At 28.4% G+C, this 25,954-nt stretch overlaps 1 protein-coding gene across 4 annotated transcripts in view; it reads left to right on the top strand.

The window, feature by feature from the left end:
• LOC142327390 (putative E3 ubiquitin-protein ligase HERC1) overlaps positions 1–25,954 on the top strand; it is a 314,426-nt gene that overhangs the window by 147,091 nt on the left and 141,381 nt on the right. For all 4 annotated transcript variants that reach the window (XM_075370430.1, XM_075370438.1, XM_075370422.1 and 1 more), the window contains exons 24-30: positions 2,560–2,732; positions 5,976–6,169; positions 11,926–12,126; positions 12,272–12,396; positions 14,471–14,639; positions 21,450–21,617; positions 23,313–23,458. In XM_075370430.1, coding sequence (XP_075226545.1) covers positions 2,560–2,732; positions 5,976–6,169; positions 11,926–12,126; positions 12,272–12,396; positions 14,471–14,639; positions 21,450–21,617; positions 23,313–23,458 — 1,176 coding nt within the window. The remainder of the gene's footprint in view (positions 1–2,559; positions 2,733–5,975; positions 6,170–11,925; positions 12,127–12,271; positions 12,397–14,470; positions 14,640–21,449; positions 21,618–23,312; positions 23,459–25,954) is intronic.

Below are 25,954 nucleotides of genomic sequence, written 5' to 3'. Positions count from 1 at the left end.
AGACTGGTATGTTATTAGCATAAGCCCTACAAAACTCGTCATAAGTCAAATTGTTAACCACTATGCCTGGTGTTTTAGGAAATGCTTGTTTGCTTAACTGATTGTCATTTTCAGTCCATGACTTTAGGATATCAAGTTTTTAAGGTATCACTTATCTCAGTTTTCCTGACATCAAAATGTTTTGCCATATCATGCACATTGAGTTTTCCTTTTTGTAGACATTTATAACTGCTGATTTTTCTTTTAATATTAAGCATTTTTAATTTTGATATATTTTAAGTTGCGGTTACAATAACTGTAACGATTTTTATAAAATACACACAATTGAATGTACAATAACTGTATGTATGGAAAATATACTACAAGAAAGATTACTATACTAGATCATAACAAAAATATTACATGTGTTCATTGTACAGTATAAACTTGCGCAGCAACTGGTAACGAATCACACTAGATGATGAATTGATTGAAATCTTAATCTTAATCTAGGTGGGAAGTGATGCAATTCACAACAGATAAACAAGTTAGTCACACTGATTGTAAAATAAAACAAGGAAAATTAAATTTTTATTCCTGCTGTCGGTTTTTCAGAATTGATTGAACAGTTTTTATAGGTAAATTTATTGCCTACGTCCATTATTTAAAAGGTCTGTTATTAAGAAGTATTTTATCCATTAATATCACTACAAAACTGCTAGGGAATCTAAAAGTGTCCATTATTAGGAAGTGTTCGTTAGGGAAATTTCACTGCATGTCTATGACTATACAAGATCCTTATAAGAGAGTATAATGATCAGGAAAGGACATATCAACCCACAAAGCAGAGAGGGTGGGGATGGCCTGTGAACAGGTAGTTGAACACCTTCTCCAGGATAAAGTATCAGTACAAACTGTGGTCCTTGCCCAGGACCCATAATCAGTATGATTGCTAGGGATTAAAAATTAAATTAAAGGCTTAATTAACTGGAAATCTCACCTGAAATTTAATTAATGTAAAAAGTTATATTTTAATAAGTGTATTTATTTATTTCATATTTAACATAAAATTATATTTTATAGATTTTTTAATCAGCTATGGTGTATGTAAGTTATAGTTTTAAAAATATGTTTCTTGTGGTTGAAATGAGTTACTAATAAAATTAAGTAGGAAGAACAGTCTTTAATTTTTTCTAAAATGTAATTTTGTAATATTTTATATTAAATAATGATTCAGGGATTTTTTTTTATCCAAAGGGTAATTTTTATCTTATCTTCATGTTATGTAATTAATAATTCATTTTCCACTAATACATTCCACGACCCATTTTTGAAGAGCATTATTTTTATTCTCTAATGAGTTGGTTCTGAGATGTAGTTCAGTAGTCTGAATGAGAGAATGCTTTCCCAAGGAGTGCCATCATATTTCAATAAAAAAGAAAATGAATGAAAGTAATATTTCATTGAAAATTATGACTACATATTAATTCTTTTCCATATTTTATAGCACTCAAATCCTGAAATATGTTAAGTGTGTGTTGCTGCTGTTCAAGCTGTATTAACCATCATTGGCTGGCACGTAAGTTTTCTGAAAGGGTGAGGATTATTCTCTTCACTCTACAAAATCCACTACTGTAATAGCATTATATGTATATAATGCACTTTCTTAGAAAAACACACAAGCTCCTCACAACAAGGTTTCTAGAGGGCGAACTGAGCTTGTTGGTAATACTAATTATATCCAGTAAATAGCAGTATTTCTTTTAATTTGATAGGACCATACATTTTAAGTTAAAATGTTTTATTTTTGTTTTGTTCTATTGGTTACTGACATGAATGAACATTAATTTTGTGGTGATCATGTAAAAAAGAATAATAAAAATGATGCAGTTTCCAAAAATGAATTTTTCACCATATTAAGAGACAGTATAATATAAAATTTACAAAAAAGAGGAATATAAAAAACTTACTGAAAATGAATTGTGAAGCTTGGTAGAATGACCAGACTTTTCAGAAGTATACTTAACTAATTTCATGGTGAAGATTATTGATAAATTGGAAAATAAATGTCATATTAAAGGAAGATCACAGATGTGGAAAAATGTCATAAGTGCAAAAGAAGAATTCTATCAGCTATTGTAGACCAAAAAAAAAAAAATCAACAATTAAAATTGCAGTTAATTGAAATATGTTTTTACTCTTCATTAGATAGTTGTAGTAGTAATGCAACTTTAGGTTACATATTGGTAAATTTGGAATAAATTCTTAGTTTAACTTCTGACTCCATGTATTCAATACAGTCACCAGGAGGCAGTGTTAAAAATAATGCCTGTGTATTCATGTTTAAATATTGAAAAAAAAACTCTTTGATTAACCTTGCTGTATAAAACACCTATTCCACAAAGAAAAATGGCTTTGAACATATATTTTTATTAAACATGCTACGTATTAATATTTATTTATTTTTTGATATTTTTAATGTATAAAAATAACTTTAACTTATTTTTTCATCATATTCATTCATATTATTGAGTTTCAATATGATATAAGAAAATTAATAAGCTTTTTTTTTTATGACAGGTAAAATGCATTGGTTTAAAACCTGCAGGTCAAGCCTCACAGTCCTTAGATGTTCTTAATGTGGCTGATCTCACAGGTGTACTACCAAAGATTCCTGTAAGTTTGCTTCAAGGGCATGAAGACAGGGTTGCTTTTATATCTTGGCAATCTGATCAAGGTCTTCTGGCTTCATGGTTTGTTATTTTATTTTTATTATTTGTTACATTTTTTAATAATGTAGGATTTTATTTTGTGCAGGTTAAGGTATGTAGATTGAATTAAATGAGATATATGTAACAATCATTCTTGTGTGGTGCAATAATTCTAATTTTGTTTTATTTGTGGGAAAATGTTTCAGTGAAAGTATAACAAGTTATTGTCCAGTTATGTAGTTTGATAACAAAGTTCCCAGACTAAGGGGTTTAAAGGGCCGAAGTAATAGGATAAAAGTTATTTATTTATACCATAATTTTTGTATAATTCCTTCCAATTATTATTAAATCTAACAATATTTGCATCATTCAACAAAATGAATAGCTGAGAAAATGGTTCTACACTTCCTTCTGTTCTCTCAATACAATTGGTTGAATAATGAAGAGATCTCAAATTTTATCCTTTTCATCAAATTTGTAATGTAAATAAAATAAAAAACCAACTTTCAAACCCAGTTAGTTGTGTTGATGGGACATCTCAGAGAAGCCTCATTTCAGTAAATATTCAAAGAATGATCACGGAATGCACCAGTATATTGTCATGAAAAGACAACAAGTTTCACTTTTATGAAACTCAAGCCTAAAGAATGAGTCTCAGAAATCAGAAAACTTTTAATCTGCAGTGTAATTTTCTCTGATCAGTTTGTTGGGTGATATGAAAAGTCAATCGTCTTCAACATTACTTTCTCATAAAATTTGACCATATTCACTTTAGAGTTTTCAGTTTCTTCTGATTTCAATTAGTTGCATGTAAATTTTTTTCTGGATCACACATAAAATAGCATCTTTTATCCCATTTTACAATCCTCCACTGTATCTGTTATCATCAAGTATTTCAGCAAAACAGATGTACAGAGAATTATTATTAAAAATTGAGTACACTCATAATAATCAACTATAATCTTATTTCTTGACCTTTTTTATCACTTTCATCTCTTTTTACACATTTGATACCCAGAATTTGATCTTTTTCATCTGCTTCAACTTATGACACTAATTGTAATATTAGAATAACTAGTATCAAAATGAGAACATGAAGTTCAATATTCACAACATGTATAATTGCTCTCTCATATATTTGAGCCAGGAAATATTTTTGGTCTGATCAGTGGACTGCAGAAAGTGAATTTAAAGGCCAAAAATTTTAAATTAGCAGTTTGGTATATCGACCTAATAAAATAGATTGCCAGAACATTTAAAATAGAATTTCATGTTAAATTTTAATAAAGTTCTGTTGAATTTCTTTGTAAGTATGAATTGAGGAAAGTGCACAGCAACCTTGCCTGGAAATTATTGTTTAATTACAAAGTAATGTGTTTCAGTTATATTAACAACATTGTACTGACAATCACAGTGTCATGACAATGTTAGCATTAATGAGTTAATGTTGTCATTAATGCTAACAAATGCCAACAGTAAGCATTTAAACTGCATCTGATTTGCTTTATTTTGATGATCTACAAGAACCAGTTTAATAAAGGCCTTTGGCCGTTGGCATTTTGCCTTACTTCAAAATCTTTGATTTACAGAATTTTACTCTAAGAGATGTTAAGTGCTGCAGAATGATCAGGTTATAAGGGAATTAGTTTACCGTTTTATTTATGACTTTTAAGCGTTTGATTATGACTTTTAAGTAAAATGTTTTTTTTTATTTTGTTCTAGCTGTTATTTTTAATTTTGTAAGTTCTTTTACCTTTCATTGTTGCTTTTCATGTATATCATGTACAAGTCAAACTGGCATGCAGAGATGAGATATTTACATAGTTATTTATTTACTATGTTTATGAGTAATTTGTTATGATAAGTGAATAATAATATTTAACTATTACTGTATTTACTTGAATACAACGCACCCTCACATAACACGCCCCCAAAAGATAATGGTGTAGTTTTTGGGGATAAAAATTAACTCGTAAAATTTTTAATTGATCTCTATTTATATTTTGTACAATAAAGATTAAATATTAAAATATGTACTTTAAAATTTAAATTGTCATTAAATACTTTATGTACAAAAATTATGGACGTTGATAAGCATTGTAAAATATATAAAAATACACGTAGACTAGCAGCATGTCTGAAACAAAAAAAGACAAAGAGCCTATTGTAGCAACATTGTATGATCATTTTAAAAGAAAAGCAACTTAAAACACTAATATTGTAAATCTGATGAAGGATTCTTACCTATGTTTTAATCTTCATTATTGTTTGAATCTCCAACTTCAGAAGGCGCTTGTTTGATCATCTTCATCTCCCATACAGCAGAGCCTTCACTTCACTAGGCTATTAGACATGCAGCATTTGCATATTAACGTCATACTATCTTTTTTCAGTCTTTCTTTAGAAATCGTTTTATGGACTGTAGCTGCCATCCATTCTGAATAAAAATGTTTCAAATGGGCTGTGAAAGGTCAATTAATTCAAATATCGAATGGCTGGAGTAATGACATCATTCTAGTAGCAATACAAATTTGCATTGTTTTATTTTCTCAAAATCTTTTTTTCACATGGTCGTTCACACTAAATGCAACATTTTACAGAATACATTTTTACTAGCTCGCTTAAAATACAAACTGGGAAAACTTAGCATAAGTATAAACTGAACATATAGTCTTCCTTTACCTGACTAAAACAAAATGAATACTGTTATGTGTTTAGCTGAGATGACTTATGTTATATACAAACATAATGGTTGATGAATAATAACAGATGCAATAATCAAGAATGCAGAGATAAACAAAATTGCTGGACAAAAGGTTTGTTTATAAACAGGTGAATTATGATATTGTGTACATAATGGATATGACTCAGCATTAAATTACCGATGTGAAATCAAAAGTAATTAGAATAGGTTTGTTTACGTTACTACCATATATATATGCCATGATAATACTGTTTATTATAACACAATATGTAGTACAATGGCAAATACAGATATTGGACCCTCATTTGAAAATCCCTGTGTATCACACACACCCATAAATTTCATGTTGATTTTTAAGAAAAAAGGTAAATACCATATGCAATAAATCATTATGCAAGTCATACAAGTAAATACATAACATTTTTTTATTCAATCCAATTGTGTGTACTTGTATGTGTGAACCTGTGCCAGTTTGACTTGTGTAACCTTTTTTTCTTTATGCATTACATTTTACTTTTACTTAAATTGACAGTTTTCTGTTTAGTGTTTAATTATGTTCTATTTCGTTATATTGTTTTCAGTGGGTATGATAGTACAGTACGTATATGGTCTGCAAACAATCTAAGTCTTGAACAAACCTTGGTGTTTCACAAGTCAGAAAAAGTATATGGAAGTCAGTTACATGGAGAATTAATAAGTCAGCTTTCTTGGTCTCCATCCAGCCGTTTTATTGCAGCATCCATGGAAAACACTGTTAATATCTGGCATCTTCCTGGTAAGAACATTTTATCAGTAGTATGTGAGAAGGTAGTTTGTTTCATTGTTTGATGCAGTATTTTGTTGTAGTATCTTGGGATTTAAAGTGCTAAGCTTTTGACTTCATCTTGTAGCGTTCCCATTTTACTGAAATATTAATGAAATGTATCTAAATAAAAAGAAAAAAAATATTGCATCACTAATGTTTTCTTACTTTATTAACAGATTTTCTGTTTATTAATCATTTTCTGCTCACCTTATTAACAGATTATTCATTTCATTAATTTATCTCATCATTTGTGTGAGTTACTACTATATAGAAAGTAAAGTAACATTTCATTAAAGTGTATTTCATTTTAATGTAATGGATATACCAAAGCAACCCTTACTGCTAATGCACTTCTTGCTAATGGTCCTGCTAATGTACTTTTTGTCCTGCTAATGGTATTTAAATACTGGTATTGTCATATTTTTCACTTTAGAGTCGAGGATGTTTTATGCTCCAGAATTGCAATACTGTATGCAAGATGCTTCTGTTTTGTATAGCAAAACAGAAGGCACTAAGAAATAAATTTTTTATGTTACTGATTTAATTTATTTTTTTTCACTTATTCAACAATTTTTGCAGTTTTTATATTGATATGCCCATATTAAATGACTGATTGATATTATTGGGATAGAAATTATTTTAGAACTATTCACTGAATGAGGTCAACCACTTCTCAATAGAATGATTGAAAATCGATTTTTATTATTATCGATTCAATAGAAGATAATGATATTAACAAATTTAGACTTTCCTCAACTCCTACTTTGCTGAAAATCACCAGAATTCAATAAGCGTGTAAAAGTTATATGTTTTTAAACCTTAAAAAAAGTAAGTATACATTTTTTAAACCTTTAAAATAAATGAACTATAGTCAAATCACAAATGTCATTTCACTTAAAAATACTTTAGTTCTTTACTAATGTCAGGAATTAAAGAGTGGAGTTTATGAGGATGAAAGAAATATTATGCAAAATGTTTATACAAAAACCAAGAAGGTTGAAAGTTTCACTTCACTAAGAAAAAATAAAAATTTTAAATAATCAGATTAAATGATTTGGATCTTGATTTAATTAACGTAATTGTATAGGAATTTTACAATAATTGTGATTATTTAACACTCAGCTACAGTAATTTTTTAATGAATGCAGTTTTCATGTGTTACAAGTTGCCATTTTCTAGTATTTGTGTTTACAAGAGTGTCCTATAACATTATAGTTATGTTGATAGGACACCCTTGTAAACTTTCACTTCTTCTAATGCTGTCTGTTCATCATAGATAGGACTATTTGTAATTTTTTATTCAAATGTTGCAGTACTGGTCACCCAGATCTGATACAAATTTAATCGTTTTAACATTAGAATTTAAACTTTAAAATTACTCAGTATGACATAAAAAATAAATGAGGAGGACAGATGATAAGTACACCTGTCGCACAGAAAGTAATTCAAGGGAAGACTAGGACACCTCACTGTAAATGCTCATATAGGATATGTAACGGGTATTGCAGCCAATGTCTTAACTGTATGGAATAGATTAAGATCAATTAAGTATGTAAAAAATAACTGGGTTTAGTTTTAAAAGAATGAATCATGAAATGACATTTTTTATTGGAAAGACATTATTTTTTTTTTTTGTTATCAGATTGCATTTTCATGTAAATTCCATGAAATGAAAGAGGAAACTAATATACTCCCAGTCTTCATTCAGTTGTGTCAGATTTAAAAAAAAAAGAAAAGATAATGAACTATAGCAAACCGGTTTATGTGTGCAATTCTGATAAAGCTAAGATGAACAAAACTCTTTTTTAGAGAGTGCTTAAAAATCAGTTACTTACTTTATTGGAAGAACCATTTATTGTAGTAATGGGTAGTACAAATAACAATTCTGTTTACATAAATGAACTTCTCATTATGACATCTATGATGTTGTTGGTCAAGAGGAATATCTTTGTTCAAAGGAGAGACCAAAGTCAAGTTATTGGCTAAGCTGAAGCAACAATGATGCTAATGGTTTTAAACCAGTTGAGTTTCTTTACAAACACAGACATGAAATTGTTTGCCTCTTTGTTATGGTCACTGTAATCCAAAACCGAATAAAACTTTTGAAATCAAAGAAATGCTTAATTTAACTCATAAATTTAGACTTGTAACCACACAATACTAGGAAATGTATGTTAATTAATAAAACTGAAAAAATTAAAAGACAATTCCAATAAAGATGTGGACAGTGATAAATTGTAATATATTTACTCAAAAGTAGTCGTGACACCAAAAATTATGGTATAAAAGGTAGACAATAGATTATTGTGGTGATGATGATGATAAACAGCAATTTTTACGTTCAAGTGTACTATTACTAATAGGTAATAATAGATAGCAATCTGGTAATCTTTATAAAGAAATGTAAATTCAAATCCTGGAAAATCACATGGTGTTAGTAAAATTACATTTTTTATGTTAATAAGCTTAACATAATAATAAAAGATAAGTAATTGAATTGTGTAATAAAACTGTTTCTTCAGTACCATTTTGGCATTTTTAATTATTAATTACTGTTGTTATAATATGACAAGGAAAATATGTGTATGGTAGGTACTGTAATTGTAATAGTTGTATTGTAATCTGCAGTAGTCTTTGAGAAATCTGGGGTGAAAATCCATAAATTGGAAAAAACCTTGTTTTTTTATATGTGACACGCAATAACTTAATTAAATGGGTAATAAAGATATAAAACTTTTAAACAAAATTTGTAAAATATTTAATTCTGAACAAAATGATTTAAGGTAAGTTGAATAAAACAAAGAAAAATTAAAACAATTTAAAATTATTTAGAAACGGTACACTGGACTAAAGTGCATTATACGAACCAGTTTATAATAAATTTTCAAAAATGAGCCCTCTATTTACAAAACTTATTTTGGCACACTTCTATACTACTTTTGTGGCTCGTTTTAGTTCTTCAGTGCTGTCTAAGTTACTTAGTCACAACCTAAATTGATTAATAAATGAGAATTAATTGCTGCAGACAATTAATTTAAGCAGCTGAGGCAATTCTTAGAAGGTGAAAGTAGACATAAGCAATTAAGTGGCCAGGTAATATAAACGGTCCAAACAGCTGATTGTGAAGAAGTTCGCACCATACTTGATGCTAAATCGGTATTGAAAATTGCTTTGCACTCTATCATGAGGATTTACTTTTGTCCATGTATGCTCATTGTGTAAGTTGTTGACGACATGTTGAGTGAAATTTGCCTATTCAATAAACAAAACATACTTGTAGAGTTGTCGATTTGTATTTCACCAGTTGCAGAATTCTAAGTGAAGCAGACCATCTCCTGGGTGTAGATGTTGAACTGGCTGTTTATAAGAATAAAACTTGTTTGGTTTAAGTGTCTTCCAAACCATCGAATGCGAAACTCTGATTCACTTAGAAATACATCGTGTACTGATGCCTGGACAGCGCTGAACTGCATCAACAATAATTTCATCAGTAACATTGTCATGTTGGACAAATCAATTATAGCTGGTATGAATATTAGATAATGAACCTATTTCCCAAATATGTGAAAAGTTGTGCTAATTGTTTTGGGATCTGAAATCCTGCGATTCAGAAAACTTATTCCATATTCTACTGCAGCAGGTGTAGCATTACCATTACACACACCCAAAATGAGTACCATATCAACATATTTCTCTGTTGTAAATAAGTACGGCATTACTTCAATGGCAAACCAATCACATTCAAACTAAAATTCACAGAAAACCTTCACTTACGACAACACAATTCACAGTACCTGAGTACTTAATGTACCTTACAGAATGATTTAACATTGTTGCGCATTGTTGATTAGTTGTTATTATTTTATTGCCAACTTTAAAATAATAATTTTTCAAATAATTTATTGTATTTCTATTATTAATAAAAAAATTATTATCGAAGTAATTTTTTAGTTTTTTTTTTACAATTTTGTAATTTCCAGTCTTCTTTTTAATTTTTAACAGTAAATTTTGTTTTTACAAATTTTTCACATCACCAAAAAAGAATTTGGTTTTTATTTACATTAAATAAGTAACTTTTCTGACAAATGTAGTAATACACTGTTTCTAAATAATATTCATGCCATTTTTTTTAGAATTAAATTCTCTACAAGTTTTGTTTAAAAGTTTTATGTTTTATTACCAATTTAACAAAGTTATTGTACATCAAACAGGATGTTTTACCCTGATTTACTGGTTTTCACTCTACATTTCTCAAATATTACTGCAGAAATGGTTCTGAGACCTATTTTATTCGACTTTCAGGTCAAAACCCATAAGAAATCACTAATTCTGCTCCTTTATTAATGTCCTAAATATGTCAGTACTATCTCATTTCATGGGGTAGCTGAAATCAAAGCGAAATCTTTCACTAGCCATAACTCCCAAACAAAGCATTTTAGGGTATATGTTTTTGTACTTTTCCATTATTTTCATGAGTAGAATAGGTTATGAATGTCCTGGGAAAACTTTGTGAGACAGTCTGTGCATAAGTTAAATATGTATCTATTCTTCTTCTAAATTATTCACTTACCTCTGCATTTCCATGTCTGATATATACAACATTTTTTTACTGAATAGGTGACTGATGTATATCAATAAACTGATCCTAAAGTTCAGATTAGAATTTCCGATAAGGTTTTGCATTTTTCAAAATTTACAAATCAAAAATTACATGTTATAGATTGTGTTCTTATGAACAAATCTTTAACTTAATCAGTGAATTAACTATTGTAAAAAGAAATTGTTGCTACTGATAGGTTAATAATGTTGTGCAACAATGAAAGGGATCAGCAACTTTACATAAATGTTAATAGATGAAGTCTGTGTTTAATTATATGAAAACATATGTGTTTATGTGAAAACATATGGAATTTTGTTATTTTAGGAATTATGTTGAAGTACCTGCAAAAATTCTAATTAATTATTTTACTAGTTTTCAAGTTAACGGGAAAAATTAAAAATAGGTTAAATTGATAACTACTTATTATTTTTTTAACAGTAATATCTTTCGCTACATTTCCTATGGAGGAGGGCTCTTAGCAAAATGTATGTCTATTGCTTTTTCTTAATAACTATCAGGATTTTTCTTTTACTGATATACATGACTTGATTTTCTACATAACTTGAATTCTTTTGTATATTTATTTTTCTTGAGAAAAATAATTGATGAAAAAAATAATACTTTCATCTATTTAAATAATTTATTTGTTTGTTTAGTAACTTATTTGTTTGCTTATTTACCTATTTTATTTTGTTCTGTTTTTACCTTGATATTTCTATAACCAAAGTAACGCTTGTTGCATATTATTATTAGTTTTTTATTAGTTTTTTTTATCTTTGCAGTATTTGAATAAAATACAGATGTGATCTTTGTAAATTCCTCAGAATTAGATATTTTTAGTAGTTTATGTAAATAAGATCTTATCTTTTGATGGGATTAATGTTTAAATTTTTAATTTTGAGGTGTAATTCCTCTTATTTTACTCCAAATTATTTTAATTATGTAATTTTAATAACTGTAAATATCCTACTTCCAATATTGCAAACATTGGATTTGGATTTGGAGTATTGGATATTGGATCTTCTGAACCTTTATAATTTAAAAAATGTTACTTTACTTTCTCTAAATTCAGTTCTTGACCTGTAGAGTAATATAGTAATCAGACAGATTGATTTTTTTTTTCTAGAGAGTGGTAAAATAGGTGATGACTGTTTCATTGATTCACAATTTGGCTGGATTACTGCTTTATGTTGGCCTAAATGTCGTCAAGCTGATTTAAGTCCTGAACATCTTCTTATTGGACAAATCAGTGGATCAGTCACAATGGTCATGGTTCAGCCCAGCTTTATTCAGAAGGAAGAACTTATTAATTGCTCCCAACCTTATGGTAATTTTATATTTATTTTTTTACTTTATGCTTTAGTATTGTCTGATACAGTTTAATTAAATAAGTATTATCTATTAGTATGTTTTTTATGTGAAGGTAGCCTTGTTATATTGTACTAATTGTTGGAATATTTTTTTTGTTTTAGCATCAGTAAATCATATAGCTTGGGTTGATGAAGAAAAACATTTTGCTATTGGTTTTTCTGATGGAACACTGAAAATTGGCCACAAAAGTCCTAATTTTGAACCTGTGACAATTATGGCTCATCAGGTAATTCTTTTTATAATTAAATATTTTGCATGTCACTTGATATAAATTAGATGAAAGAACCTCTTTAAAAATAGTCAAGAACATGGGTTGAGGTTTTTATTTCATTTTTTTGGAAGCAAGAAAATATTGTTACTTTCCTTTGTTTTTTTTTAGTCATTTATAATATTTTACCAAAAGAATCATAATTTTGTTTAATAATGGCTTGAATTAACATTAAACTGAATCTTGTTAAGTCACATAAATTAAATTTTGCTCAACATGAGTTGATGTCATGTGATTAAAAATATCACTATTCAAGCAATAAGTAATTGTAATTGTTAACATAGTGATTTCATATTGTTTGTTTTCTCACCTATTTTTTTGACATATTCAGTACAAGGTTTCCCATTTAATTGGCTAAATTGATATCTTGTTTTAGGAGCTTTACTTCTTGTCTTCAGGAAAAGAAGTAAAAATCGATTTTATTCTAAATGCTGACTCATATAATAGAGTAGTAATATATACTTCTGTTGTTTTTATCTGTAATGTATGTAAAACACATGAACTGCAGTAGGCACTAGTCATAATTGCTTTCTCTGCCATCAAAGATGCTCCAAACAAAAGCCAGTTTCTGAGGTGAATAGAGTGAAGGTATCACTTAAAAGGCTGAAAAATATCTCCATTTTAGTGGGTTTGGTTTTCTGTTATGTAACAGTATATTCAGCTCAATGATAAGAGGGATGTAAACCACTTCACTTCAGTTTTACCCTAGTAAACCTGGTGTGGAATTTATATTATTTTTAAGAATATGTTGATTTTTATAGGTTATCTGATTCGTGTCAGGTTGTCTATTACTTGCCCCAAATATACGTACCTGATTATGCAATATACAATATGGTTGGTTATAGTACTTTACATACATACATTTTTGATGAATTGATCTATAAAAAATGACTATTTTTGATGGCAGCTTGATACAAATTTGAATTTATATCAAATGTTTTCATTTTCAATTACTCTTTCTTTTGTACAAAATGGATCAAATTTATTCATAATGATCAAATCCTAAATCAATGAAGTTCAGCTGTAAGATTCTTTTGTTTGTATCCTACATTAGTTGGAAATTAGCTTCCTGTAATTAAACAAAGGTAAAATTATCAGTTATTTGTTATTAGTGTTCTAAGTACTGCAGGTCTGCATAGATTTAGATTCATCCATTGATATTGTGTCTTTTAGCTGAATTAAGTGGTGCCTGTATTAGTTTAGCTGTTGGATCCAATTAATGACTGTTTCAGTAATAATTGGCCTTGAACTAGACGAGTTGTTATTTCCCTTTATATACAGCAGAAGAGATTATCTGCTGAGGGTATTAAATTATGAGTAGAAGGTAACATTCTCCTCTAACTGTCAGTGAATGCACAGATCGAAGAGTTTTATAGAGGTAATTGAATTTGACTGTGTACTGGAATTTATTAGTCATTATAAAACATTGGCTTTTAAAAGGATCTTGAGAAATAATTTATTTTCAAAGCTGTCACAATGCTTATTGCAATTGTCTTTTTTGTTTGTGTATAAGTATTTCCTATATTGTGTCTGTGCCATTTGAAATAGAAAGTAAGCTTAATCTAGAGGAAGTTTGAATTTTTAACCATATTTTTTCAGGTCTTGGTAGTTTTTTAAAAGAATAATTCATTATTTTTTAAGATAAGAACTTGATTTCACAACCAAAGATTATTCAATTTTTACATGAAATATTAGTTTTTTAAACCCCTTTTTTGAGTCAACGGGATAAACCCAGAATCTTTTTGTGTGAAGGACTGAATGCAATTTAAATAATCAGGTTTCAAGAAGTATATTTTTTGATCTGTTTAAGAATCTAAAGGATTGGCTTTTTTCTGCATGTTGTATTTTATTCTGTTGATTGTTGACTTCTAAATAATGAGTATATAAGTTGAGTTTAAAGTGCCAGCCGACACAATTTGTATAGTTGTCATTCTTATTTAGTTGAAGTATAATAAATCTATGCATTAATTGGCTTTATTTAGTTCTAAGAATACATAAAATAATATTATCCTTTTTTGTTTTATGCATGTAGAGTGGCATCAGTGCAGTCGTGTGGGAACCACTTAGTAATTTAGTTGCAACTTGTGGTGTAGATGATTCTGTTAGTCGTATATGGGGATTTATTGAAGGAAACTGGGAGCCAGTATTTTCTCTTTCTCATGCACACATTCCTGTATCTCTTGACTGGTCACCTGTTATTGGTAATCTTTATTTGAATAAATTAAAATAAAAAAAGAATATTTATTTTTATAATTAATTTTTCATCAGAATATATTTTAGAATTATTTCCTATTTAAGTAAAGGTAATGTAATTTGTTTTTTTTTTTAACAACCAAATCACAACAGTAATTGTGCAAAAATATTTTGTCTTTCTGCTCATGTGACCGTGTCCGTGGGTATGGTATGTACATGTGTAGATATATGTCAACCATTTGTCAAATTGTATTTTCTTAGTACTGCATTTCATCCATAATATATATATATATATACAGAAAAATTTTCAAAAGGAAATCTGTGTGACAAAAAAATTAATTTTTGTCAGGCTCTAATGAGAGACAACCAAGAAGTAAGAATACTTACTCTATGGACAACTCCATCTTCAACTGTATGCAAAAAATGAAATCAAAACATATCCTGTCAAGTATTTTTCATGATTCATTTAATATTTATATTAAACACTGTTCACGCATACAGCCATGCTTTTTCAAATAGAGAAATTTATCTGTTTTTGAAATTTGAACTGAAATGTGTCGAACTTTTGTTCAATCATTTTTTTACCACATGAAATTTCTTTTATATTTCAATATAATGCATTTTTTTCTATGTACAACTCTATGCCTAAACATATTTATGATGAGCTAATGTTTTTTGGCAAACCATTTATATACTAAATCTCAACAAAAGAAATGTGATGAACAAAATGAATCTCAACTTACTTTTAAATAGTGTTCTTAATAGTGTCTCATATATTACTGAATTCATCCTGTAGAATTTGTTATAGAATGAAAACAACATATCCTGTATTGGGATCCCTATAGAAAAAATTTTATCGCCCAAGTAACTTACATTGTTATTTGATTTATTTTCAATTTAAGACATATGGGATTTTGACCATACTTCACCGGTTTGCTGGTCAAATAAAAATTGAAAATTGAAATTTTGTTTCCATTTATATTGTGATATTCTAATTTATTTAATTCTATGTCATCTTTATTATTTTTTATTATTTCTAAATTTGTGATTGTATCAGAAATAGAATGTTTATTGTTTATTAGATGGTCTGCCATATTAGATAAACATAATTTATTATTTTTGTAATTTCTGTTATGTTCATGAAATCTAGTTTTAAAGGATCTATTTGTTTTTTTTATGTAAATACCATCACAATCATTACATTTAATTTTATAAATTTCACACAGATTGTTTATTTTATTATTTCTTTGTTTTTTAAATATTTTATTATATGGTTATTAAGTTTGTATCAGTATGCTGGTTTAAATAATTCTTTATTGTAAGTTTTAGTAATGTTTTCAATGATATTATTAGTGTATAAATACTTTATGTGTATGTTTTCACTTTTTTTTGTTCTACACATTATTGTATATTGGCTATAAGGTAGTTATTTTGTTTTTATAGTTTTGTATAAATATTATTTTCAACCACTATATATTTTATGTTTATTTAATTTTAAGTTTTCTTTATTATTATGTGAGTATTTCATTGCTCTATTAATCATATTTGTATAAGTATTAATTTTATGATACCAAGGGTGATTTGATTTTTATAAACTGTTTTGTTATTACATCTAGGTTTTGTATATACTGATGTTTCAATATAGTTGCCCTTGTTTATTTTGTTATTGACATCAAAATAATTTAACATTCTATTATTATCTATTTCAAATGTGAATTTTAAATTTTCATTTCAAGAATTTAATATACAGAATTTTGAGAGTAAAGTAGTGTACGGCATCGCTCATAGGCGTAAAGTTTTTTAATATGAACTCTTTATGTTAATGATATTCTCAATTTTATATATGTATACATATAGATATATATATGTATACATACACACATGAGGTGTGTTAAAAACGTAACGAGAATTTTTGTTTTTTGGAAAGAATTTTATTTATTCGTATACATTAATGTTATCCCCTTCAATATAGTTCCCATTAGATATTATACACTTATGTTAGCGCCACTCTCCGAAACACTTCTGGAATTCAATCTTTGGAATAGTGTTTAGCATTCTCATATGTAGTTGTAAAATGACGGCTCTTTAAGGTTCTCTTTATTTTTGGGAATAGAAAAAAGTCACATTGTGCCGTGTCTGGCGAATATGGCAGCTGGGGTATCATTACAGTGTTGTTTTTGGCTAAAAATTGACAAACAAGCAATGAAGTGTGAGCAGGTGCATCATTGTGGTGCAAAAGCCATGAATTGTTTCGCCGCAAATCCTGGCATTTTTTTTTTAGATTGCTTCACACAATCAGTGTTGAACTTGTAGGTAATACTTCTTATTGATCATTTGACCTTTTGGAAAGAACTCATAATGCACTATGCTGTTAAAATTTAAAAACACGGTGATCATAATCTTCAAATTCAACCGTACTTGTTGAGCTTTGTTTGGTCTTGGTGATCCAGAATGCTTATGCTTCTAGTGGGATCATTGAGCCTTAGTTTCAACATTATATCTGTAAACCCATGTTTCATCACATGTTTATGACATGTTTCAGTAGTTCTGCATCGTTGTTGACTTCATTTAGCAACTCCTGAACAACTTCCATTTGCCGCTTTTGTTTGAAATTTAACAATTTTGAAACAGATTTTGCTGTCACTTGTTTCATACTCAAAACATCCAAAAATATTTCATGGCATGAGCCAGTTGATATCCTAACATCATCAGCGTCTTCTCTGATTGTGTTGGCGATCATTCATTATCATTTCTTTCACTTTTTCATAAGTTGTTGATGTGCTGGGGCATCCAGGGCGCTCACCATCTTCAATATCTTCACAACCTTCTTGGAAACGCTTATACCACTTGTAAACCCTTGCTTTACTCATAACAGACTCACCAAAAGCAATATTTAACATTTTTAAAACATTGCTGCGCTTTATTCCATTCTTATAGCAAACTTTAATACAAATTCTCTGATCCATTATTTATACAAATAAAAAATCACTGATCATACCAAAACATATTTTATCCTTTTGACAGCTAACAGACTAAACAACCAATGTGGCTAAAAATGTACAGATACTTTTTAGACATGTTTACCAATACAACGAAAAAATCCTGAGAATTGGAATAATACGACCCGTGAAATTTCAAAATTCTTGTTATACTTTGAACAGCCCTTGTGTATATATATATATATATATATATATATATGTATATAAAACACGGTAATAAACAACGAGCATCTAATAATAATATTAAACCAGTTAAATTCCTCATAAATTAGAACTGTGGTCATAATGTGAGACTTTTTTCAGAACATTAGTTATTTCTTTCCTAAAATGAATTATAGACTTCTTTTTCCTAAAAAAAGTAAATAAACTTTAATTTACCAGAATTTCAATTTACCAGTTACCAGAACTACAACAAAGGAGTTCTCTCATTCTTGGAAACAATTTCTATATTCAAGCCATCTTTCAATTTAACCTAAAACTGTGATCTGTTTAATCACTGATTAATTGTTATTAACTTTCATTTTATTTTATTTTTATAGCAGTAGTTTTTGTTATTGTAACAGATTATTACATTTGTGGAGATCTGGCTCAAAAAATGATTATGATAATAAGCTGAAAATGTATAGAAAGTAAATCATAATGAAGATAAACCAGCTAATTTTAAAGATTATTTATGAAAATAGTGTTTGTACATACATTCTTAACAAAAAAAAGGGGGTGTGTAGATAGTATGTGAAGTAATGTGTGTATAGATGGTATGTGAAGTAGTAAGTTCCCCTCACTATTTTTTTTTCTGTAATTGTTATTTTAAAGAATTCTGACCGATGCTGTATCAATTTTAGACATGAATACTATATTTTAATCTAATGTGTAAAATTTTTTCTGCCATATCATTTATGCTGTATTGGATTCAACTTTATTTTTATTATGAAATGCCATTATGGTCACATGATCTATCATTTCAATGTAAAATTTAATTAAAAATAAATGGCATAATCCTTGGATTTATTTCTCTATCTGTTTTCAAAATATTACCCATTTAAAAGCAAACTAACTGAAAGTAAGCACTCTTGGTTGTTAACTTTGACTAACAATAAATAAGTCAGGTAAAAATAAAAGTCATTTTGCTTTTCTGAAATTTAAACCATTCTTATTGGTGAAAAGAGTGAACATTCTTATTAATTTGTTATTGATACATTAGGAGTTCAGGTGCTCAAAATGGTATCCTCTAACTTCTAGGGAGTAGTATTTTCTACCTTGAAATGCTGTGCTTACATTTTCTACATTTTCCAATCATACAAGATTAAGGGATCGATATGCGTTCGGTTTTCAATATCTGTTACAGGGGTTTTGTAAACAGTGAATTTTAATTGGCCCTACAAGAAAAAGTTCAGTGACATAAGGGCTGGAGAACGTACTGGTCATTCCACTGATCCTCAGACTATTCATTTTTCTGGAAATTCAGCATTTAAATATTTTCATAATTCCATATTGAAGGGAGTTAAAGGGAGTTACAGCTTGCTGTAAAATGATTTCACCTTGCAAGAATTCCTCCTAAATGATCAGCCATATGTTTCTAATCATTAATACAATTTCTTCCCTTAACATCTGCAAATACACCACTCTTGTAAGATTGCCATCAATGAATAAAGGTTCATTTACTTCATTACCTAGAATGGCAACCAACCTTTTCTTTTTCAGGGTACAGGCTATTAGTTTCAAATAATAAATGTAAGTTATTATTGGTATCCCACTACCTACAATTGTGTCTATTATCAGTCTGGTTTTTGTAGAAAGCACATTTATCACTGAAATAAGTATTGGTATAAATAAGTGGGTTATCTATCATAATAGTGTACATTTCTTCACTAAATAGAATCTGGCAAAGAGACGTGATCTTCGTTGAGTTTTTGATGTACTTGTAATAATGGAATTTGTTTGTTTTAAAATATTTCTTATAGACATATGACTTATTTCATATTTATTACCAACATTTCTTATTGACTGGGATTTTTCAAAAACTTGCAAAGAATTTCAACTTTTTTATCTTCATGTAGAGGAGACAAACCTGTTTTCTTTTTGTTGTTAACATTTCCAATTATATTCAACGCACCTATTAACTTTCTAAGTTAGTTTATTGAAGCAGGAGAATTAGAAAGAAGACCAGCAATTTCTTGTTTCTTGATAATTTGTATTACTTGCTCCAAAAACTGATATCATTAACTGTACCCCCACACCCTCCCCTCCCCAAACTGTATGTGCCACTGTATTACAGATTCCAGTAGGTAATCAACACATACTGGTGAACAAATTGAATAATCACAGGTGAAAATGAAAAAAAGTGCGAAGAAAAAACTTATTTTTAAACTGCACTACCATCTATAGTATTTTTTTAACAGTAAACAGTCATATATGGTAAATTATTTAATTTTCTAAATTAAAAAAAAAAAATGTTTCATTCAAATTATAACTTTCATTATAAAAATAAAGTACTGTTTAAATTAAATAAAAGTGGTATTTAAAATATTAGCCGTTAAATGAATGCAGTGATGAATTCATCAGTTTTCATTTAATTTTGCTCACATCAGCCATGGCTTTTTAACTGAAACAAGAGAGCAAGTGAGTGCCCTGCCTTGAAGGCAGGGATACCAACTGCAATAAAGAAATTATTTCTTAAAACTAAATATAGCATGACTTTCAAAACAGTACCATCATGTTAATTAAAGAGAGGAATCTAGGGACTTGTTACATGTTTTATATATATATATATATATATATATATATATATATTAACTTTATTAGCAAATTTTGCAACACCATTGATATGTTCAGTACTTCTCAAAGATCTTCTATATGCATTTAAACCATAAGTAGCAGATGCAAAGTAATGACCCAGCTGTAAAAAGCAGTAACTACATATATATGAATTCCAACCTGCTTCATGAAGAAGTATGTCTGGATCCAATTGCTCAACAGACTGTTTTCACAGTTTAACATTTGGCCTGTACAAAGCTGATTCATGTCCTCTACCTTCAGCAAATAATTATAGAGGCCCAGCGACATATTTGACTCCCTCGCATCTGCCTTTTTTAAGACTTAAAAAAGGAATTTTATATATATATAGGAACAGAGAAAGAGAGAGCAAGAAAATAAACTGCCATCCTTTCTTCTCTTAGAGACGAAAGAATTGATATGATGACAGAGTTAGAAAAGAAGGTTCACTCACTTGCTGTTACACGAAAAGAAACAAAATAACTAAGTAAGGAGTTGAAGAAAATACAGTAGGACTGATTTTGTAGATTCAAGCTATGATTTCCATTCCAGCTACTGTATTTTATTTTCTTCAAACAAAACAAAATCATCTGCTTTGTGAGCATTATTTTTAGTGGATGTATGTTGAAAGTTTCACTTTAGATGTTATGCAGTATTTTGATCTGCTACAGGTAATGTTTTATCTAAAAGTTGTTATTACAACTCTTAATATGAGGGTGAGCAATAGAAAACATTCAATGTTATAATTCAGGTATAACTAGTGCTTTTGTCAAGATTTATTTTCAGAAAATAATAAGAAACAAAAGTAATAGAAGTGTTGCAAAAAGGTTAAATATTTTAAGAACATTTTATTGTTATTTCAAATGTAACAATTAAAAATGTCTTTATTATATAATCTTTATTCTCAGTTCAGGTATCTGGTTATTGTTTAGTTATTTAAAAATGTGAATATTAAACTCATTGTATTTTCAGACTAGATATCAGATTGACAAAATATCACAGAATGGTATTGAGTTTTTTCTCATAGATGTAATTTTTTATTTACAGGTGAATATCTTATATTGTGTGTTGGTACTGTATTCGGTGTAGTACATGTTTGGATGGTGCCACAGGATGCTCATAAACAACCAATGTTACTACATACCATGCAAGGTCATGTGTATTCACCAGTTACTTCATTAGCAGTTGATAGTGAAGGAATATTTCTTGCATCCGGTAAAAATATTACACTATATCTTTTTCTCTGAACTGTTTTTTAAATAGTTCATATATTTATTTACTTATAACAGTGATATATTTATTTTTGGTTTGGTCATACTAGTCTTGAAACTACTTGTTTATTTAATGAGAAAAACTTCCTTATCTTCCAATTTTCAAAATTCAGTTTTAAATTTTGTTATGAATAATTTTCTTTGATAATTATCACACTTTTTAATTTAGTTGAACAAGATTTTCTTGGATTTTCTATCTTCTGCCCTGAGATGTTTATTTACTTGTTCACCTTGTGTTTGATCTGTCTCTTAATTTCTTTCTATCCTTATTTTATCCAGTATGGCCCAATGACTCAAGATGATTAGATATTGCTACATTTTTGTGCTGTAATTCAGTAAAGCACTTGAGTTTATGTTTAAAACTTAAATGATAATTCATTACAGTTCTGTACATGTTACTTTCATTATACATATTATTGAGCATAAAAATAAATTAAAAAAATAAAAATAAACACTATATGTTTGAAATAATTTCATTAGATATTTTCATTCAATACATGAAAAAAAAAAATTATAATAAATTAAAATAAACCCTAATTAAGATCACACCATAAAATCTCATAGTGATGCGCACAAAAATTGTATTCTTAATGTACGCTTTGTAGTCCAGTAGTAGTAATAATATTTGTGCTCTTTTTATTATGTGTACAGTTCTTATTTCCATTAATATGATCCCACAAAGAAGGACAAAATCCTTGAAGAATTCCTTCAAGAAATCCTTGAAGAGGGAAGAACTCCGAAATAACAACTTCTCTTCAATTGAAATCTTTCAAAATTATTTTGTAAGCATTTGAACTTTGAGCTATTAGAATTATCTGACTAAACTCTTTAACCTCCTTTGCTGATTATGCTGAGTTCATGAACCATTTTATGCAGCCTATGAAATTAAGTAGTGGGTTCATGCCTTCACATTGTAAGATGCTTGAAAAACCTTCTCTGGTTGCTCATTCAGGATGTCGGCAATGAAAAATCCTTCTTTATCTCAATATTTATTAAAAAAGGATGTCATTATTGCATTGCTCAGTTATACAATGTTATATGAGTGTGTAAAGAAAATGGGAGGATAAATAAAAACCATTGAAAGGCAATAGAACAGAGTATATTCATATTAAAACAGATATTAATTTATGAAGAAAGGTGCAAGAATAATATTTCTCAATAAGTTACAGTGACCATAATGACAAAGGGCAGTACGATTGTGATATGTGTCTCATTCGAGCAACTGAAAAAATAGTTCAGTTTACCTGAAAGAACTAATTTCACACACAGAAGTTATTTTAGTACTGGAGGTGGTGATGTGTCAAGAAAGCATAGTAAAGCCTGAGTTTATGTTTATGAAGCACCTGATATTGGTGCATAGTCATGAGCAAAACTTTCCCTGATGAAATGGGCTGTTTTTAAAAGAATAGGTGATTTTGAACATTTTTATAATTTATTGTATGTTTTCAAGAATTAATTAAATTTTTTAATTTATATAATGTTTTTGTGTGCAACGTTCTTTTAATGATAGTTTTTTGATTTGCATAATTGAGCATGTTTTGAATTTTATTTTTCAAATACTTGTTTGAATTCACTATGTTTCTGTATTGATACATTTTTATATTAATCCTTTTAGTAATTTTGATTTTATATTTTTTAGGTTCATGTAAAGGAACAACAAGTGTTGTAAATATTTGGTCATTAGTTGATGCTAGTCTGTTACAGACTCATACTGGACCTGGTGGAGTTCACAGTCTTCAGTGGCTAGGAAAATTCGGACTTGGGGTCTGCTTTGTGCGATCGAAGGTATTGTAGGATCATATTACAGAAAAAAGAACATTACAGAGTTAAGGTCAATATCGCTTTTCTCTCTCAGGAAATGAATTATTCTCACCTCATTTGAATTCAAATAAGGTTATAATCTTGATAGACCAGCACATAACGTAAAAAAAGAAAGAAAGTTATCATAATCAGAAACTTTTTTTGGAAATGATAGGCGTAATCCAAGTGTCCAACTGCAAAATATGAGAACACTTAGTACTCATATTAGACTACTGAGGATGTAACATATTACCAAACTTGAGTGTTAAATGTAACAATACATATGTATTTGCAGCATATAATTATCCTAATACTCTCATTTTTATATTAAAAAACACTTCAGGGATAAATAGAAATAAAAACAGTTCTCTTCATTAATGATTATTTAATTGTAATTATTGGAATAACTAATTTATTAGCAAATTGTTGCAATAAGAAAATTTAAACCGAATTTTAGATTCTCATCAACATACTAATGCAATAACTGCAACCATATCATATACTTATGACCATATGCAACTTACCATAGACTTATTATTAACTTGACTGGCGTATAATAACATAAAAAAAAATAAATGAAGAAATATGTTCTTGGATTTACTTTCTTCACTGCAGTTAATGGAGATTAATTTTCTTTACAAGTTCCATACTTTTCATTGCTTTCATTTAACTCAAGTGACAAAAAGTATTTGAGTAATATTTTAGCAGTCAGTGAGCTATTCTTGTCAGTGAAAATTAGTAATCACTGTTTCAGTATCTTGAGACATATCATGTAAAATCAAATGATTCTCAGGGAGGGAGAGCCTAATTACTGAAGATGAATATCATAGAAATAAAACTAAATCTTCCAACTGAGCTTAGTGATAGAAGAGTGTTTTTCATTAAAAACAATTTTCCTGTCATTATTTCTTTTAGCAAAAAGAGAGTTTTTAGTGCCTGTAATTTAAATTGTGATGCTGACCAATTCTTCTTTATATTTGAATGATTATCAGAAAATAGTAAGATAACATGTACTTACTACATTATATTTTGAGCATTCTTATTAATACAGATTGGCTAAATATTTTATCGGATCATTGTTGTGACATATTTATATTACTTATTTAAATGACTCTGGCTAACTAAGAACTACGTTTTTGTAAAAATCTCCAGCTTTTCTACTGGTGCATTTTATTGTCAATCAGAAGGGGAAAATAGAGTTTCTACCATATCAATTCATTGGAAATGTGGTTTCATTTTAAGAGATAACTTAAATCATGTCTTTAAAGAGATGATTTAATCTTTGGAAGAGGATTTTACCTTGTAAGTTTGTTAACTACTGAAATACCTACATTGAAAACTATTATTATGATATTGATCACCTAGTTAGTTCCAAAGTTGAAGATATAATAAATTATGAGAATTCCCTTGTAATTTTTTCTAATGGTGTATTTTCTAATAATGTTACAAACATTTTGAAGATTCTTATATTTTGTTTTCATATGAGAATTTTATCTTGGGTAACAGAACACAAAAATATCAGTCTTCTATGCCTATTTTAAAGGACCTTTAATTACGGGATTATCACGTGAAGAAATATACCAAGTTTTAAAAGAATTTTGGGATTCAAAAGAGGATTGTAAGATCAATAATTTGTTTTAAAACTAAAACAATCATGTTGAGGAATTTAAAAAAAAGTAATTTTATTCATTTTTCTTTATTTTCAAATTAATTATGTACGTATACTCCAATTAAGACTTGTATAGTAATAATGAGATTATACTTGGATATAAAATCATATCTAGAAATTTATATGATTACAAAATTTAAATTTGTTATTTTGTGAGTAGAACTCATTGTTATACATGGTAAAAAAATTATTTAATCCTCTTCTGAGCAGATTGAAACAAGTCAGTAAGATTTTTAAGGGAAAAAGGGAGATTTTTAAATGAATTTTTGTTCTATGAAAAATATTTTTTAAATGGTTGGTCCAGGTAAAAATAATATAAACTTTTTTTTTCTTGGGGACTGGTATACAGATTTTTGGGTTGTCTGAGTATTTTATGTTTTGATGGAATACTGTTTTGTTTGTTATTGTATTCATTATTTATAATCATATTGAATATTTTTTTAATTTTTTTTTATTTATTGTAATATTTTCATGTTCTGTCTGTTATACTTTTATATTTAAATGATAAATAATAATAGTACTTTAAATATGTGTAACAGTACTACCACATGTCTAAATACATTTTTTCTTGTTCATCAGTGTTGACTGTATGTAAGACTTGCATTAGATCACCATTTCAGTTTAGTCCTCATATGTTTCTGTAAATATGTGACATTGTTTTAAATGAATTAAAAATGAAACTATATTTCTTCTAAGTACATATGATTTACTCTAAATACTATGTCTGGTAATGTAGTATTAATATATAGGTGTAATATTATTTTTCAATTAATTATATATATATGTTATGTTATATTATGTATAAATATATA

This window comes from Lycorma delicatula, chromosome 1 (assembly GCF_047948215.1).
Source record: "Lycorma delicatula isolate Av1 chromosome 1, ASM4794821v1, whole genome shotgun sequence".
Lineage (NCBI taxonomy): Eukaryota > Metazoa > Arthropoda > Insecta > Hemiptera > Fulgoridae > Lycorma > Lycorma delicatula.
This window is presented reverse-complemented; position numbering and strand designations above follow the sequence as displayed.